This window comes from Pelodiscus sinensis, chromosome 3, assembly GCF_049634645.1.
Source record: "Pelodiscus sinensis isolate JC-2024 chromosome 3, ASM4963464v1, whole genome shotgun sequence".
NCBI classification, from domain to species: Eukaryota; Metazoa; Chordata; order Testudines; family Trionychidae; genus Pelodiscus; species Pelodiscus sinensis.
Genome location: NC_134713.1, coordinates 108,081,319 through 108,099,351, shown reverse-complemented (window position 1 = coordinate 108,099,351; position 18,033 = coordinate 108,081,319). Strand labels below are relative to the sequence as shown.

At 37.8% G+C, this 18,033-nt stretch overlaps 1 protein-coding gene across 13 annotated transcripts in view; it reads left to right on the top strand.

Moving 5' to 3' along the window:
• The window catches only part of SYNE1 (spectrin repeat containing nuclear envelope protein 1), a 488,224-nt gene extending 470,567 nt beyond the window's left edge, over positions 1-17,657 (top strand). For 11 of the 13 annotated variants that reach the window (XM_075924456.1, XM_075924455.1, XM_075924462.1 and 8 more), the window contains 9 exons: positions 1,239-1,381; positions 3,056-3,182; positions 4,726-4,937; positions 6,144-6,344; positions 6,907-7,035; positions 7,586-7,798; positions 9,034-9,126; positions 10,904-10,966; positions 16,547-17,657. In XM_075924456.1, coding sequence (XP_075780571.1) covers positions 1,239-1,381; positions 3,056-3,182; positions 4,726-4,937; positions 6,144-6,344; positions 6,907-7,035; positions 7,586-7,798; positions 9,034-9,126; positions 10,904-10,966; positions 16,547-16,783 — 1,418 coding nt within the window. In that variant the 3' untranslated portion in view covers positions 16,784-17,657. Of the gene's footprint in view, positions 1-1,238; positions 1,382-3,055; positions 3,183-4,725; positions 4,938-6,143; positions 6,345-6,906; positions 7,036-7,585; positions 7,799-9,033; positions 9,127-10,903; positions 10,967-16,542 lie in introns of all 13 variants that reach the window. The other 2 variants (XM_075924464.1, XM_075924465.1) reach the window with 1 other exon arrangement.
• Positions 17,658-18,033: the final 376 nt, after the last annotated feature.

The window sequence follows — 18,033 nt, the reverse complement described above, 5'->3', positions numbered from 1 at the left end:
ACACCCTTATGTTTAATTTCCTGTATAAAAAGAAAAGAATTCGAGAGATCACATGCACTTCCAGATACCTTCACCCAGGGGCTCCCACTCTATCCCTTGACAAAGTGTCTGCATTGCACGGTTCAACCTACTTGAGTTCCAAAGAAAGCTTGGCAGTGTGGGCAAGTCCAACTCTTAAAGATTCCAGCCTGCAACAAGGAGCTGTATTTCACGATCTACTTTTGCAAATAAGTGTTACACACACACACACACACACACACACACACACCTAACTCTACCACACTGTCCAATTAGACTGAACCAGCAGGTTTTTCTGAGAGTATTGAGCACAACAGTGAGTATAGAAAGACATGTGGTTACCTTTCCTGTACTGCTTCCAATGTCTTCAATTCCAGAAGCTTCCTTACCAATTTGCTCCACTCTACTCCTGTTCCATTCTACAGAAAGTACATCTGTCAAGAGAGATGATAGTACTGCCTTGTGTTGCTAGCTAGACTGAAGGGGGGAGAGGCATTGATTTTTGAACATCTTCTCCTACCTCAACCAATGGAGAGGCATATTCTAAAAGTGACTTGGTCTCTAAAAAGAAATCATAAGTTTGCCTTGTCCGTTTTAGAAGCATTTCCTGCTGGGTCTGATGGATGTAACTATAACGGCATCACTTGGTATTTACACACTGCATTTCATGTTCAAAAGTAGTATAGAAATAGAATCCTCAAGGTACTCCAAGATTCTGCTATATTAGTTTAAAGAAGAATGCCACAAAGTCTACTGCAAAAAGGAGTGAGAAACTGAATTTTAAAATAAAAACTGAGAGGAGGGGCACAAATACTTACTTAGTCCTTAATGATTGCCAGATCTGAGAAGATGCAACATCCTAGAAAATGTCACTGTGTGAGGCTGGAATAAAGTCCACTGAGAATTTAGTCTTCTAAGCAGATCAAGAATTATTTGGGGAAAGAGTCTTTTCAAAATAGGTTGCAGGCCTGTTTGCATCTATGAAAGCTTTGATACTATTTTCATGGCAAACACATTCATCAGTATAACCATCCCTCCTCTAAAAAGTTGCTAACACACATAAAAGTTGCTTTATCATTTCTCTACATGTGTGCTATTGCAGCTACCTTTTCCATGCAGTATAACCTGGTTAGTAATCCTTACATTTTTTCCTTGGATGTAAAGCAAAGGTTTGAAAAATCTCAAAGCAATAGTCATATCTTTTTGCACTTTTGCCATAGGAGAACCAGGTGCCTTGGAAACACACATCCGTCAGCTGGACAAGGCCTTGGACACTAGTCGTTTCCAAATACAGCAAACAGAAAACATCATTCGCAGCAAAACACCCACAGGACCAGAGCTAGATTCCAGTTACAAAGGATATGTGAGTACCAGGTGTATTGCCACCTAGTGATTGAATTTAACATAACAGTTCACTTGACAGGGCACTATATTAAGAATGCAAGTCCTAATATACGAACATAGAAGAGCCATTAGAAATTATGGCTCTTGGAGTAGAACAGATTGTTAGGTATTGTCTCTAATAATTTACTGTCTCACAGCCCCATTTACACACCTAATTGTTTCTCTTGATCACAAGCAATTATTGTTATTTTGAGGTTATATAATTATTTGTGAGTTTATACTACCATGAGACTGTAGAACCCAGAGTTCATTTTCCATTTTTTATGTGTTGATGTGCCAGAATAATTTCACATGCACCCATTTATCTCTGTAATAAGATCATTCTTGTTTTTAAAAGAAACTTCCTGATCTCTTAAGTGTAGAATTTTATAGACTAAGGCAAGATATTTGTTTTAACAATACAGGTTAGTATGCATCACATGACCCATATTGTATAGGAATCAGTGATAAAAGTTTAATCAGAAAACTTTGTAGAATAAACTGCAACAAACAGTGTTGCAAGAAGCTAGGTTTAATTTGGTCCGGCCTTTTCACAATGCGTTGGACTTGATACCTTCTTGAGATCCCTTTCAGCCCTACATTTCTATGAGTCTGACATTACTGTCAGAATGAAAGAGATTTTGTGTGTGAATATACCACATTTTTCCACACTTGTGTATGTTTCTTTCGCTCCCCACATCTCCTAGTCTCCTCACCTACTTTTCGGCAGAAGCCCCCAAACTGTGGGGTGTGCCCCCCAGGGAGGCACAGAGGAATCTTTGGGGGGGCACAGTGGTGCTTGGGTCAGCACCCTTTTGGGACAGGATGGGAACATCACTGAGCCCTCCCCGCCCCCAGCTCTGCAATGGACCCACTCATAGATGCAACACCGGCTACTGGTCTCATGCCTGCTCCTATTCTCAGCCTCAGCACAGGGCCACTTCAGGTCCAGTCCTCAGTCTCAGCTGCTTGCTGCTCCATTCCTGGCATGGAGCCATGGCTGGGAGAGGAGCAACACCTGTGCACAGGCATAGCTGCTGGCCCCTATCTCAGCCCAGCAGCAGCTCTATTCCTGCCCCTACCTCAAACCTGGGCCCCTGACTGTGATTCTAGACCCACTGGCTGTGAGGGAGCACAGGTGGGTAAAGGGGGACGGGGAAATACCCTCAGATGTTTGGGGACCACAGTTCTAAATTCTAAAAGTTTATAGAATAAATGCCTCCTGAAGACCTCCATTCTTTGACTCTGGCAATACCTTCGAACAGTGGCAATGGATTATTTCTGTTAATGGAGTTTGAGCCTCTACTCTACATTTAATCCCTTAAATCCCACATATTTACAGTTCTTGTTTTTTTAATCAACGCAAAAATGATGCAAGTAATATCAAGAGAGATGGCATCTCGTTGAGGCTGTTGGCTAGTGTATCTAAAAGCTTTTGAGATGGAAAGATACATTCACAATTGGCAGATAATTAAAACAATAGACTTCTTCCCATTCTGTCATGTGAAGACCCATTTTCAGATTTTTTTTTTTTTTAATTTCTTTATAATTAGCCCTTTACCTCTAGAGTGTTTCTACCATGGCATAAATTAATGAGAACTGGGTTTTGTTTTGTTTTTTTTATTTTGTTTTTGTTTTTTTGTTTTTTAAACAGATGAAGCTACTGGGTGAATGTAGTGGCAGCATAGACTCAGTAAAAAGGCTTGGTTACAAACTGAAAGAAGAAGAGGAAAAGCTAGCTGGATTTATAAACCTGAACAGTACTGAAACACAAACAGCTGGTACGTAGTGTTGAATCCTTCCATGGAAAACATGTGTGAAATAAGCAGCAACATAAATAGTGTTGGTCAGAGTAAGCACTTGGAATTATGCAGAAAAGTAGGAATTTGCTAAAATTCTGACCAAGCTTGTGCTACTCCATATGCGTATGTTTGTATGATTGTTTTCACAGTCCATTTAACCTTTATTTAATATTTTATTAAAAGAATGAATCCATTCTGTGTATTGATCAGGCATAAGCATCAAACACCTGTATACATATTAAGTAAACACATTAAGTAGCTCCTCGCATTACTCCAGCCTTAAGCACTTGAGCAAATCTTGCTCTATGCTGCACATGCCCATTAGATATCTGATAGGAGGGAAATCTAAAATCTGTGTTCACAAAATAACATTTGTGCTTCTTTTAATCACTGATCTAAATTACTTTTAAATTTTTAGCAAAGTGAATATTGTAACCTATCTCTCTCAACTATCTGCACATAGGGTGAATGAGTATGGAAAACAGCCTTGATTTATCACCATGTTGCATAAACATTTGTCTTATACACTGGCAATAATTTAAGCATATTTATTGAAAGATGAACATTTTATTGGAAAAAGTCTAAGCATGCAAATAGCAATAATTACATGTGCACATGGCTAGTTACACACACAAATGGCTATCTGCAAAATATTTATTGTGAGCACATTCATTCATTATGTAATCAAAATGGTTTGATCCATGGGACTCGTGCACCAAGATAGAAAGAAGGCACTCTTGAGTTCTGATCCTGGCTGTGGCAGGGAATTCTTGTGTAACTAACTGTAGATGAGACACTTAATCTCTTGCCTCAGTCTCCCCAGCTGTGAATTGGGGATAATAAAGTAATTGCCTACCTCACAGGGCTGTTGTGAAAACTAACTAATATAAGTTGAACCTGTCTAGCCAGGCACCCTCAGAACCTGACCAATGCCAAACTGGAGAGTTTGCCAGACCATGGGAAGTCAATATTCTCTAGCAGCATTACCAAAACTTCCACTGCTTGCTGAGATCTCAGAAGACAATTAGGGGTAAATTAGAGCTAAATAATAGCACAGAACACTGAGAGCCAGGACTGGTGGCTGTAAACAAACTTTCTGTGACTGAGGGGAACTTGGCCGCACCCAGGATAAATGGACATCTGTAACTAAAATCATGATGGACCAGAAAGTGCCGGACTAGAGAGGTTCAACCTGTATCTACAATTGCCTTTGTAAATGTAAGTGCTGTAATATGGGTAGGTAGAAGTGTGCATGCAAGTATAGATGGAGAATATTATTTTCACACAGCCTTGAATACCATAAAATTGTAGAAATGAGTTAAAAAGACCTATTAGATCAGTTAGTCCATCCTTTGCTATGTAAAGCCACATACTCAGTGCTGTCTTAACTTAATTTTGTGGGTGACAATATTTTGTTTAGGCTGCTGTATACCGGATGTTGTATTTAATGTAAACATTCATGTAGTTGTGCATATTATGTATGTGTCTTTGTTTTTATTATATGATGTCTGTGCTTTGGCAGGTGTGATTGATCGATGGGAATTAATCCAAGCCCAAGCTCTAAGCAAAGAACTGAGAATGAAACAGAACCTTCAGCAGTGGCAGCAGTTCAATTCTGACTTGAACAATGTTTGGGTTTGGTTAATGGAGACGGAAGAGGAGCTAGAGAAGCTCTGTCATCTTGATCTCAGCACTGACATACAAACCATTGAGCTCCGAATTAAAAAACTGAAAGTAATTGGTTTTATCTCAGTTTTCTGCCAGTTTCAGAAATATGCATTGACTAATGATTGGGATGAGGAACTAAAAAAATGGCTTGAGAAATCACTCAACTTGCAAAAAACCAGTTGCACCATTTTCCTGAAATTGCAAATAAATGTTGGAAACCATTTTATATGCAAGCTCCATTTCCAGAATAAGGACAGAAATCTGCTGAATTAATGAAGTTTAGAAAAGGACAAATTAATTAACTTAAAACCTGTCCTAGCCCAGCTCATGGCAAAAAAAAAAAAAGCCATTTTTAAAAGAAATGGTACATTTCTATTTTCATGTGGATTACAACCTCTTCTTTCCCTGGGTGTCAATATTTTGCCCATGTAGGGGTCCTAAGCTTGCTGCTCTCTGCTATCGTTCTACCAATCCGGGTTCCATTATTGAATCCACTTTCTCCTACCCTGGCCTGGTAGTATGTCAGAGTCAATGTGAAGGCAGCAGTTAGCGTATTGGGGGAGAGGGAAAGTGCTACTTTCAGGGACCTCGCTAGTCAATGCAGAGGCAGCATCAATGTATTTTAGATGGAATCCAGGCCAGCTGCATTCGATGATGTGAAGGTCACTGTAATAATGGAGCATTATGCGGACATGAGGAAGAGGCTGTAAACTAGGGAGAAAAGGGGAATCTTCCATAAGAATCCTCCTCTTCTCTTTAAAAAATAATATGAACTGTGGTCTCAAGTTGAAAAATATAAAAAGTCAGCATAATTTTCAACAAATCTGTGAGGCAGAAGCTTTAGTGTTGTCAAGCATTTGTCAGGAACTATACCACAGTTTTTTTTTTTTCTGGATCCCATATTTGCTCCAGTCCTTGTATAACTAAGCTATGCATTTTTTGCCAGGCCTTTCTTGTCTTTCAGACATTTGTAACACAAGCCAGTTTTTCTGAGATTTAAAATTCAGCCGTGACTACAGGTTTCTAAATCTTAAAAGTTTAACTGTCTCGTACTAAGTTTTACTGTGGACATAACCTAGGAGATGTCAAACAGTGAACATTTGCAATGTTATCACAGTTAACAGAGATATTTAAGTAAGCTAAAATACTCCTGTGCTGCTTTACAGCAAAGCTTTGCTCTTTAAATGACAACCACCATGCTTAATTCTTCTGGAAGTCTGTAGCACACTGACTATAAATATTGTGTGTTAACTCCATTCTGCTGTCATCCAGGAGTTGCAGAAAGCTGTTGATAACCGTAAAGCTATCGTCCTGTCCATCAACCTATGCAGCTCTGAATTCACTCAGTCTGATAGTGAAGAAAGCAAGAAGCTTCAGGAGCGCCTCTCACAGATGAATGTGCGCTGGGAACATGTATGCAATATGATTGAAGAATGGCGCTGCTCTCTTCAGGATGCACTAATGCAATGCCAGGTCTGTATTGGAGTGTGGGGTCTCATCCTTTTCTTGGACATAATGAGGAATTCTAAAGATTGATGAGATTGCTACAAGTATAGAATACCTGGAACATGGACTTTAGGGCACGTGCTTTAGGGAACACACAGACTGCATTTTAATTTGCAAGTGTACAGGCGAGCAGCATTAAGTTTGATCTCTTAGAGTAGGAGGCTATGAAGACAATGGTATCTGTGAAGTGTGTGTGGAGGGAGCTGATCATTTAAAAGCAATATGAAGTCTGGCACTTAGTTAAAAGATGATTCTCCACAACCATATTCTGTATGTTAGCATTCACACCTATGCAAAACAACTGCAAAGTGAGTATAAACCACTACCAGATCATAACAATATTAATGCAATGATAGGGGTATCTGGCCCATGAAGTATTTGCAATAATACTGTAATAGAGTATAGGAATACAAGCCTTCAGACATATAGTAATATAATATAACCAGTTGAATCTCTTGTGGGAACTAGGGATGTGGCAGAAAACCACAACATAATTCAGGGTTCTCTTAAGCTCTCATGCCTTTTGTAGGATTTCCATGAAATGAGCCATGGTTTGCTGCTTTGGTTGGAGAACATTGACAGAAGAAAAAATGAGATCTTACCGATTAATCCAAGCCAAGACTTGGACACTCTGCAGGATCATCACAGACTGCTAATGGTAGGATCATAAATGCCTGAAACATTTAAAGCCTTATAAAAAACTGACAAGCAGAGATAAGTTAGTTCTGGAGGGTAGTGACTGGTCTGTGAGGTATACTATACACTTAACCCTGTGATACAAGGAAGATCAGGAATTCTCTTTAGCATAGGTAACGGCACTAATGAAATTGGTGGTTAAAAAACATTTGGTTGAATGTGGAAAACATCTAATTATCTTATTGGCTGTTTGTTTTTTAGTTTTGGGTTGTTGTTTTGGAAAGGCTATTCTTAAAGGCAACTTGCTGAGCTAGACAGGATCTGCAAAATAGTCTACTGCTCATGATGTGATGTTTAGAAGAAATTGCCAAGTATTTATCACCTTTCTTCATTATAACTTTCCAGGATTTTAGGGTTAATGGAACTTTTTTTCAGATCATCTGTTGTGCATCCTAGAAACTGAAGTCATTGCCATCTGTCTGGGTTTTTGTTTCTGTGGAAGTTCTAGCATTCTCTTTCCTTTGTTTCATAATATTTAAGTGGAAAAATGTGATTCTTTGGCCTTGTAATAGCAAATCAGACGCGAGTTGCTAGAGTCTCAACTGAAAGTGGTGTCACTTCAAGATATGTCCTGCCAACTGCTGGTCAACGCTGAAGGCAAAGACTGCCTGGAAGCCAAAGAGAAGGTCCATGTCATTGGAAACAGACTCAAGCTCCTACTGAAGGAAGTCACACATTACATCAAGGACCTAGAGAAAATCTTAGACATTTCAAGCAGTCAACTGGTAAATCATTCTATTGTATTACTTCCTTTACCACTGATTGAGGGCTAGTTTTTTTCATCACACTGATCTGTTTTAGATGATCAGCTGTGCAATACACTGTTGGCCCTTATTTTGTTGCTTAGGATGGTGAAGGCTGTCTAAATTATATGAAATCTTTGTCAAATCTCCTCCATAATTTGTACTGTCCAGTAACTTTTCTATCTTTTAAGAACAGGAAAGTTACTGGACAGTTGCAAGGCCAGAAAAGAACACTGTGATCATCCAGTCTGACATTCTGAATAATATAGGCCAGAGAACATAATCCCCCAAAATTGCAAGAGCATATGTTTTAGAAGAACAGCCTATCTTGCTTTAAAATTGCCAGTGATGGGGAATCCAGCATGTCCCATAGTAAACTGTTTCAGTGGTTAAATTACCCCCACTGTTAGCTGACATCTGATTTCCAATTTGAACTTATTTGGATTCAGCTTCCACCCTCAGCTGCTTACATTGCTGCCATTGATTCAGTCAACTGGCAAAATACACGCGGTAACTACTGTAAATGCAGTAGCTGAATCTATGGCGTATGAGTTATTACCACAGACTAAACAGCATCTACTCTTCTATTGACAGACTAATGAAAAAGCTTAAAATAAATTCTCTGGTGTGCTCACAAAGAGCCTGATTGTTTGTGTTTTCTTAGCTTTGGAAGTGTACTCCATAGCAGCACCAGTTATCTTGTAGATTAGAGTGTGGACAGAGGAAATATTATGCCCGTGTCTTCACTGTACATGGCCTCGTAATGCTCTCCTTAATTTTCAGTCCCTCTTCTTGTAATTTTCATAACCTGAATTAGCACAAAGTATGAAGAATGTGATCTGTTTTCAATCTGTCTAATGTCTCTCTTGCTCTCTGTCTCTATCTGTATAAAGTGATGTCTGGGATTCCAGTGGGAATTTTCACTGAGTACACAACACCTCCCTTTACCTTTTAAAAACTAATAAAGAGCTGTTGTTTTCTTGGTACTGCCCTTGCTTTACCTTAGGCAGTTAAATGTTGTTTCTGGCAGAGTATTCATTTGCTTTTCTTTCTCTTCGGATCCTAACATGTAATTTATAGTGATTTAATCCTACAGATTTGCATGGATTTAAATTGACCTTCATTCTGCTAAAACCAAGGGTTTCACTCTTTTTCTGAGTGTGGTTTCTTTGCAGGTAACTTATGTTCTTCTAATCTTTCATGATTCTGAACTTTAGGATTTGTCCTCATGGTCCTCTGCTGATGAACTGGACACTTCAGGATCCCTCAGTCCAGTATCTGGGAGAAGCACACCAAGCAGACAGAGAACGGTAATTTCATACCAGATACTTTCTATCACCTCTTGGGCAGGAGCAACAGATATTTACAGTAGTTGGAGCCAGCTGAGAAGTCTACAATATCTCCCTGATAGAAAAGAAAAAGGCACAAACCAAGAGTTCCCCTCAAACATAGCTGCTTCCCCGACCTTGCTTCATCTCTCTCCCTGCATGTAATCAGAATTAGAAAATGCTCTGTTTAAAATCTGGGTTCAACGTGTAGCTGGAGTTTTGTGGTATGGCGCACATTCGCTTGTATTCTGATCAAGCAATGGCAGCATCCCAAGGTCTGGTCTTGTCCCAGCACAGTTGCAGCCAATCCCTTTGCTTTCTACTTGATATCCTCATAAAACTTCTTTATCAAGAACCTCAATAAAACTTTCTTTTTATGATAGATTAAAGCTCTAGATGGAGCCAGGATCTTATTGAGATTTCTGATAACAGGCTGCATAGAAAGCTTGTAAGGCATTGTCAGAAACACTGGAACAGAACCTGATCAATGGGTATGACAACAGCTCTAATGTTGATGTTGTCACCACTAGAACACAAAACTAGAAATACAGTATGCCATACTTCACTCAGCTCCTCTATGCTTTGACCCCTGAATAGAACTGGAAATTTTGTCTTTCTTTAGAGTTCTGTTGATTTATTTTAATTATTATTCAGTTTTCCTTAGCTCTTAACTATCGATTTTTTTTTCATTTGCACTTTTTATAAAACATCTGAGTTCTGTCCTGATGAACTTTGTGGTCTCTTGAAATTGATTTTGCTACATTCACTAGTTTTCTTTAGATCCTAGTTTGAGAATGTAAAGGAATACTGGCTTTTCAAAAGGGAAGAAAACAACTTAAAACATGAGCTTTTCATTTCTCAAGTCATTAGTTTCATTTTTATTGACCTTTTTAAAAAATTACTAATAAAAGTCAAGATGCCATAAAGTAGAAGATGCCTGCATACCACAGACAGTGATAAAAGTAATTTATTATAGAAAACTTTGGCTAAAGAATTAATAAAAATGTGTAACAGCATCTTACTCTTTTAATTTGTATTTGTTCACGTCTAACACAATACTGTGGCTTTAATTATATTATTTTCTTAATTTTGTCCATAATGTAGTGTAACACGTAAAATTTCTGGGGATTGATTTAAAACTAGCCTCTCCTTTTTTTCATCTGTAATTTTGGAAACAAAAATTGGTTTCTCTTGGAATTCAAATGCTAAGCACATCACCAGTACAATATTTTTAGTAGTAATTTCCTAATATCCAACATTTTTGGCAGTTATCCATCAAAGCAGCATGAATTGTGCTAGAAAATAATTGCAAGTGCACTAATGAATCCACAATTATTTGGCCCTCAAAACTATGTGTGGAAAGAGAGAAGCCAAACTTTTTAAAAGTAGCATCTGGAATATAATTTTTGGTATTGTTTTCACATTACTTTAGCTGCAATTAAATATAATGCAGTGTTCCTTTCAATAAGATGAATTATCATTCATATTTCATATAGCAAAGTACTTGAGCTAAAAATTTCAACTTGATTTTTTTAAGCAAACCTAGTATGTATCATTTCAATGATTAAAATAAACTGTCAAGTTCCTTTTTATATTCAGCTGGGAGAAGAAAAGCCAGTTTCCTTGGTTCATGGATATTAGTCACTTCATTTGATTTTGTTTCCTTTGCTGCACTTTTAATTTTGTTTCATCAGTAGCTTGTCTTTATTTGCCTGGACTGAACATTCTTCTTTCTTTACCCCCTGTTCATTGCAAACAGCCACGGGGCAAATGTATTGTCTCACAGCCTGGACCCTCTGTCAGCAGTCCACATAGCAGGTACCTTATTCTCCTGGTTTCCGCACTCTGTTCTAGAATTATAAGAGGATGATGGAAATTACCCATGATGTTCAAAGGGACAGGAATTAACTGTTTCAAGTACAGAGTTCCTTTGTCAGCAGGATTCAGTTGCCACAACCAAAATATCTGTAAAGAGAAATGCTTGGTAATTCTTGAATACACATCTTTTGCATCCCATTAGCATCATTTAAATTTAAAATGTATTTGATCACATGAGTGTTCATTTGCATTCATAATATTGCTTATTACATTAAGACCTGATGAACAGAAATACCACCAGGTTCATGGCAAATACTTTTTATCATCCTCTTTATTTCTAGATATTAAGTTAAGGAAGGTATTAGACCAATACAATATTTTAGAATTTGTAAAACCCACAAATCTGGAGAAAATACACTAACATCCCCTCTCTTTTTTAATTTTGTTAATATTTTATTCAGTTTGTGGGTTTTCAGTTCTCATCACTTAAAATGAAAAGTCAGAATTTGAGAATTTTCATCCTAAAAAATGGTAGCATCTCTTCTCTCTGCAATTATGGAACTTCTTTGAAGATATAATACATTCATATTATGTGACACTTGACAAGTGCTTGCATCCACAAATCACTCTAGGAGCAGCACTACCCCATTTCTGGATGACCACTAGAGAGCAGACTTGCAGCTGCAGCTTTTTGCTTTCCACCTTGTCTCCCGCAATCTGTCATTTCTGCAACTAACAATGCTTCTGCATTCTCTGTTGTTGGTGTGATGTGTGTCCCTTCTCTCTTTTACTGATCAGTTCACGATGTCCTATAGAATAAACAAAAACAGGATTAGTATATTCAAGATTTGTAAGAATCCTATTCCAACATCTAGTAAGTTGCAACAAGAATTTATACACCTGTCGTTTGAGGGGGAAGGTGAAAGTATATGTGGAACTGTAATCAAATTTACACTTTTTTTTGTCATCTGTGTAGTAAAACTAAGCTATTTCATTAAAATAGTTCTTGTTCAAATGACAGAAATTTTAGGTTTGAAGCTGAGACAAAATAGATTTAAACAGTGATTGAGCAAGTCAGGCATTCAAAAAAAAAAAAAAGCCTTGAATGCACTTTGTACTTGATGACCTTTATTCCGTAAAGACAAACTATGCTTTTGCTGAACAAAGCAACAGCGTGAAATATGGGGGGAGGCAAAATCTGTTAACTTTTAAAACTAGTCAATTATCCAAATTATTACCAAGTAATATGCAATATAGCTGTGCCACTACACTATCAAAATCCATGTGATGTGTGGTAGGTAGAACATTTAGTCTTTCAGTGTTTCCAAGAAAGTAGATTGCTTTGTTGAAGGGAAAAAAAGTAAAATAGCATACAGAATAAGTGATATGTACTCAGACAAAATGACCCCAGTTCTCTGTTCTTCTCTCAATTGGAGAATCAGGGAGAATTTTTCTACCTCTGGTTAGTATAAAGCTTGGTATTATTCTGTTACTTATAGGAAAGGGGGAATGGAAACTTAATCTATGACCATTGACATCTAAGCTTATGGCTTTTTTATGAATCTGTCTGAGGAACAAAGTCTAAATCAGGCAGATAAGCATACTTGCACTAGCAATACTACAAAGGACTATGCTGTGTCTGCTCCTCCTTTCTCTGCTACATAAAAAGCCATCCCCTTTGAGAAGCCTTCTGTGTTGTAGAGGGGAGCAACTGGCCCAGTGTGCGTCTTAGCAGCGCTTTGCAGCTTTAGGATGAGCCCACATTCTGACAGTGGCATCTGTGCAGCACCTCTTAGATCCGCTCTCTTCAGCACTGTATATTAACACATCTCATAGCTGCTCAACACAATATTCAATTTGTCATTCAGACAAGCATGGAATACAAATGAGTTACTAGTGAATAGAAAACTTAATCAAATGCGCAAGCCAGACAGGTTGTGGTTGATGTGTAATGTGGTTTTAACTGATAAAACAGTACAAGCTGTCACTGTGTTCTTTAATATTTTGACATGCCTCTGATCAGAGTACTTTGTGTTTGATCTTGCACTGGATCAGCAAATCCTAATAGACTATAGTATAAGGGAGGACCAAAGAGAAATTAGAAATATTTATCCTGTAGGATTTTGCAATGGAAAGTTACCTACTTAAAAAATTAGAGGGATTTTTTAAATGAGCTTGATGACATTTTTGCCTTTCCATTATCATAGCGTATTTACTATATCCTGTCACATAATCTATGACTGTTTAGCAACATGTCCTCCCAAATTTCCAAATTACATTATGGAATGAATCTCACATTTTGTGAGGCAATATAAAGCTGTTGTGTGCTAATTAGGAAAAGCAAATCCCAAAAGCCCGTTTTCCCTTAGTCAGCTAAAACAGCTCTTAGAAAATGGACCTATGCCTGCATATTTTTTCGAATGATTAAAATGTTAAAAACTCAAAAATTACGGTGCAAATTGCACCAATGTGTTTACCTTGTCTTTTGGGGGCAGCTCTATTTGTGTTATGATCCTTCTGATCCAGTCCCTAGCTCCAAATAACGTTACCTCATGTCCAGCCTGGATTGATTAGCAAATTTATAAATTTAATTCTTGAACCGAACCAGACCACAGGATTCTTACTGATTTTGACTGCATAAAATCATAATAGCAGAAAGTGTGATGTACTAATGAGACCTGGACTCAGATCTCCATGGCTCTGTCCCCAGTTCTGCCTCTCACTGTGCTTTTGGGCTTGTTAGATAAACTTCCTGGCTTTGTCTACACTTAAAAGTATAAAGTGCTGTCACGACAGTGCTTTAAACTAAAAGTGGAACCACAGCACAAGCTCTGGGCAAGAGCTCTCCCAAGTCTCTTTGTAAACCACCTTTATGAAAGGAGTAGCTAAAAGTGCTGCTCCCAGTGCTGTAGCCTGGTTCATACTGGTGCTTTACGGCGCTGTAACTTTCTGTGTTCGGAGGGGGGGGGCCTGTGCCAGAAAGTTACAATACTGTAAAGTGCCAGCCCCCTGTTTAACCACCTGTAAAATGGATATACTAATATTTACCATGTAAGCCAGATAACTTGGGGGGAAGGAGGGAGATGGAGTAGCCAATGTGGAACATGCAGTAACAGAAAACAGCTGATTTACTTGCAAACTGAGCAGTAAGGTGAAGTTACACAGGACCTGAAATGAGAATTCTCCCTGCTCACCTGGTAAGCCTGCATGATAACTTTCAGCTAATCTATTCAGAAGAGGCAAGAGAATAGCTCCAATCCGCCAGACTTTGCACACTCCATAGGTGAGAAATTCCTGCTATATGTAGCCTAAGTTCAAGACATCAGCGTTCTTGCATAGATGACTTGGTTTGACCGTAGGAAACATTGCAGTTGGTCAGATTTGCAGCTGTGCCTTCCACAATGTCTAGTCACTAGAATCTCTGTTAAGGGAGCAATGAACAGTTGTGAAGTGGTCTGACTTCAGTCCAAACTGAGCAGCTGTCAGCACAACAAATGGCTAAGAGTCTGAGAGAGAAGCCAGGGAATGCATGGGCAAGATAAATGAGCAACCCTTTTCCCAAAAGTAATAAACTGTATAGTATTTGAGCCTGATCCCCACCCACTGAAATTGATAGGGAGTTTTCCATTTGTTTCAATAGAAGCAAGTCTTAGGTAGCAGATGTTACCATTTAATCATCCCTTCCCATCCCATTAAATACTTTGAGCTGTGTATCCAGTTTTCCAGCACTATTAATGTGTCCATTATGGTATGAATATGTGTGATAATCAGCAGCTATGTCACTAAAGGAATACAGCACTTGAACTTTTTAAAACAGACCTTTGAAAGTCATTTCCTACAGAGGCAAATGTTTCATTCTTCACTTCTTGGATGGTTTCCAAACAGTATTAGCCATTAATGTTTATAACTCAGCTCTTCTATTGCTATATTTTAAGATAATTAACTAGACTCGTCATAGAGCCTCTGTATGTTTCCTACCACTACCACCTTTTACTTTGAATGTTTTTATGTCTTTCAAGAAATATAAAAACCTATTCGCTGGTGCATTTCTGCTACCTTAGTCTTGAGAAGAGAGGAAAATTACAAGTTAATGAACCTGCCCACTCCTTTGATCTGTCTCTTGGAAATTCCCTTAGAGACCATTTTGGGTGCTCCAGGGAAACTTTCAGGTGGCAGTAAGGTCATTGAGTAGCTATTGAAAAAAGACTGAGCTTTTCACGTCATGATCATTAACCCCAATGACACGACAAACTATGGCAGTTGTTGATGAGCTGTAAGCAACAGTGTTTATGCAAAAAGAGCCACGTAAGTAGGTGGACTGTGCAGTGAAATGCTTGGAAGGTAATTAAGCACTCGGTGTTCCTTTTGTTCCTACCTCAGCCCATTAACTCTCTGTGTTGGCATTCTTAGACAGTGAAAAGCCTGGTCTAATTGAACTTTAATATGGAATGCTCTGATGCTGTTAAATGTGCCATGTCCTTTCATTGCATTCTATATAATATATGATCTTATATGATGCAAGAATAAGCAGCTTTCCATTCTGGCTCCAATGTTGTGGATTTAAGCAATGTGCAAACTTTTGTTTTGATCTTGACCTTTTGATCTAATCATCCCAGTAAGTTAATCATTTAGTGGACCCGAATATTCAGCTCTCCATTTGTCAACTAAATATAAGGAAAAACTCCCTGTCTTCATTTTAAATCCTCAGCATGGAAAGGTAAATTATCTAGTAGTAACAAATGGTCACCTTAAGTAAGATATTGATAATTAGAGAATTTTAGTTATTTTAGTGATCCAACAAGTACTTAAGAGTGTATATATCCATTACTATGAAAACCAAAATTCCCATCAAGCTTCCACATCTCCTATTGATTAAAAAATTGCTGTGGATTTTGGTGCTTAACTTTAGATATATATATTAGAAAATGTTGATCTCAAGGCCCTCTTTTCTATAAGATACTGAGAGCAGGCTGTGACTGCCATCCTAGTAATAGGTTTACATGGGAAGACAGCAGGAATATAAGTTACACAAAAAGGGTAAGAAGTCCATTCAAATTCAGGAATTTTAACTCCTGCTTCAGTGCAAAATGAAGCTATGTGTACTCTGTGGAGAATGAGATCCCTCTAATCCAACACTGGCATGTTATTGCTCTGGTTGCATGACTCATCATAATACTTCCTAAAAGGAAATGCAGTTGACACTTAAAACATTGGGGTTTCCTTTCTAGACTGTGCACAGATATCGAGCGAGTCAGCAGCTGACATGATAGAATATGTTCTCTCTTCCCTAGAGTGCAATCCATTCATTTTTTTAAATATGGAATTTTTTTTTCACAATTAAGAAAAAACAATGGCACTTGAGTTTCCCCATAGACAATTGCTCAAATTCTTTGTTTTCCAGACCCACTGCTAAACAATAATGGGGGGGCAGGATGATGGCATATTCAATAGAAAACACTTCTGGCATTTGTTATAAAATGTGTTTTAAAATGAATGCTTCAGAAATAGTTGTTATAGTCCAGAAAGTAGTGTCCATTTTGGTAAGGAATATTGATGTCCTGTATTGATTTCTTTTCTCAGGTACACAAGAAGTGGCTCAGATTCCTCCCATTCTGAGATGGTGGCTGCTCAGCAGCATTCATCCTTCTTTCTTAGGGTCCTCAGAGCTGCTCTACCACTTCAGCTTCTTCTGCTGCTCTTAATTGGTCTTGCCTGCCTTGTACCAATGACGGAGGAGGACTACAGCTGTACCCTATCAAATAATTTTGCCCGGTCCTTCCACCCCATGTTAAGATATACTAATGGGCCTCCTCCTTTATGAACCAATGGAAATGCTAGTAAAGTTGGAGAAATATGTCAGGAAATGGGCTGTTTCAAATGTTAATGCACTCAATGTGGCAGCTTTATCTAGCTACTGTAGCCAATGTTCCCATATCATTCTACTGGCACCGGGTTAATAATGTATCAGTACCAAAATGTGTAATGCATTACATGAGTAATGTCCTTTCAGAACTCACATCCCTGGCACTAAGAAAGTTATGAAATAAGTGAGGGAATTTTCTTTGTCCAACATTCTGGATTTTTTGGCCACTTTATGTCTGGGTCATTGCCCTGTACTATGCATAGTCAAAGGACTTCATACTGTCGAGAGAACCTTTTCCTGTGTCTGGTTCTGAATGAAGTATTAGCCAATCTTCGTTAAATACACTATCAGTATATTACAGTATTCAAATCAACCAGCGCTAAGGACATTTAAGACACTTTGTAACATATACTTTTAAAGAGCTTGTATGGCAATGTACTATTTTTCTTGGTTTTTGTTTTGGGCATGGTGTTCTAACCTTTTCTTTGAATGCACAGACTGTAAATCTGAAAGGCACTTTTTTAAGGTTTAAAAAATGGATGTAATACATAAGATCACGGAAGGTTTTATGAGAAAAATATTGAATATCAAGTATAAAAAAGAAACTATTTATGTATGTACAGTTTGCTAAGCCAAGTTTTGTTTGTAATGATTTCTTTGCATTTATTATAGATACCATACAATATTTTGTCTACGTGCTTTTTAAGAACAATTATAGAAACCTTTAAGTTTAGAATGAGAAATGTATGGTAAAAACAATTATCAGACCATGTATATGCTGCAATTCTCAATGAAAAAAAGTAAAATAAAGAAGAAATACTGTAAGAATAAATTATAGCAGGTATCTGTGAGAATGGGATGATCTTGCAAAATGATTGCAGAATACTAGTATAAGATATGGGAAAATATACTGTGATAGAACCAGTGATGAATTTAAAAAGCTAGTTTTATTATGAATTGACATATGGAAACACCAGTTTTTAATCTGATTATTGCATTTCATGTTTTCTAAACAGATAGGTTTACATGTATATATGCTGCCTTCCATACTCCAAGTATAATCATTACCAGTCAACACTGACGAAGACTGTTTTTAACTTTTCAATCTTCTCCATAGCAGCTTGATATAGGCTGATGTTAAAACTGATATTTATGCTTGACCAATAGCTGAAGTATTGTCATGGAATATACCCAACACACAAGCATAA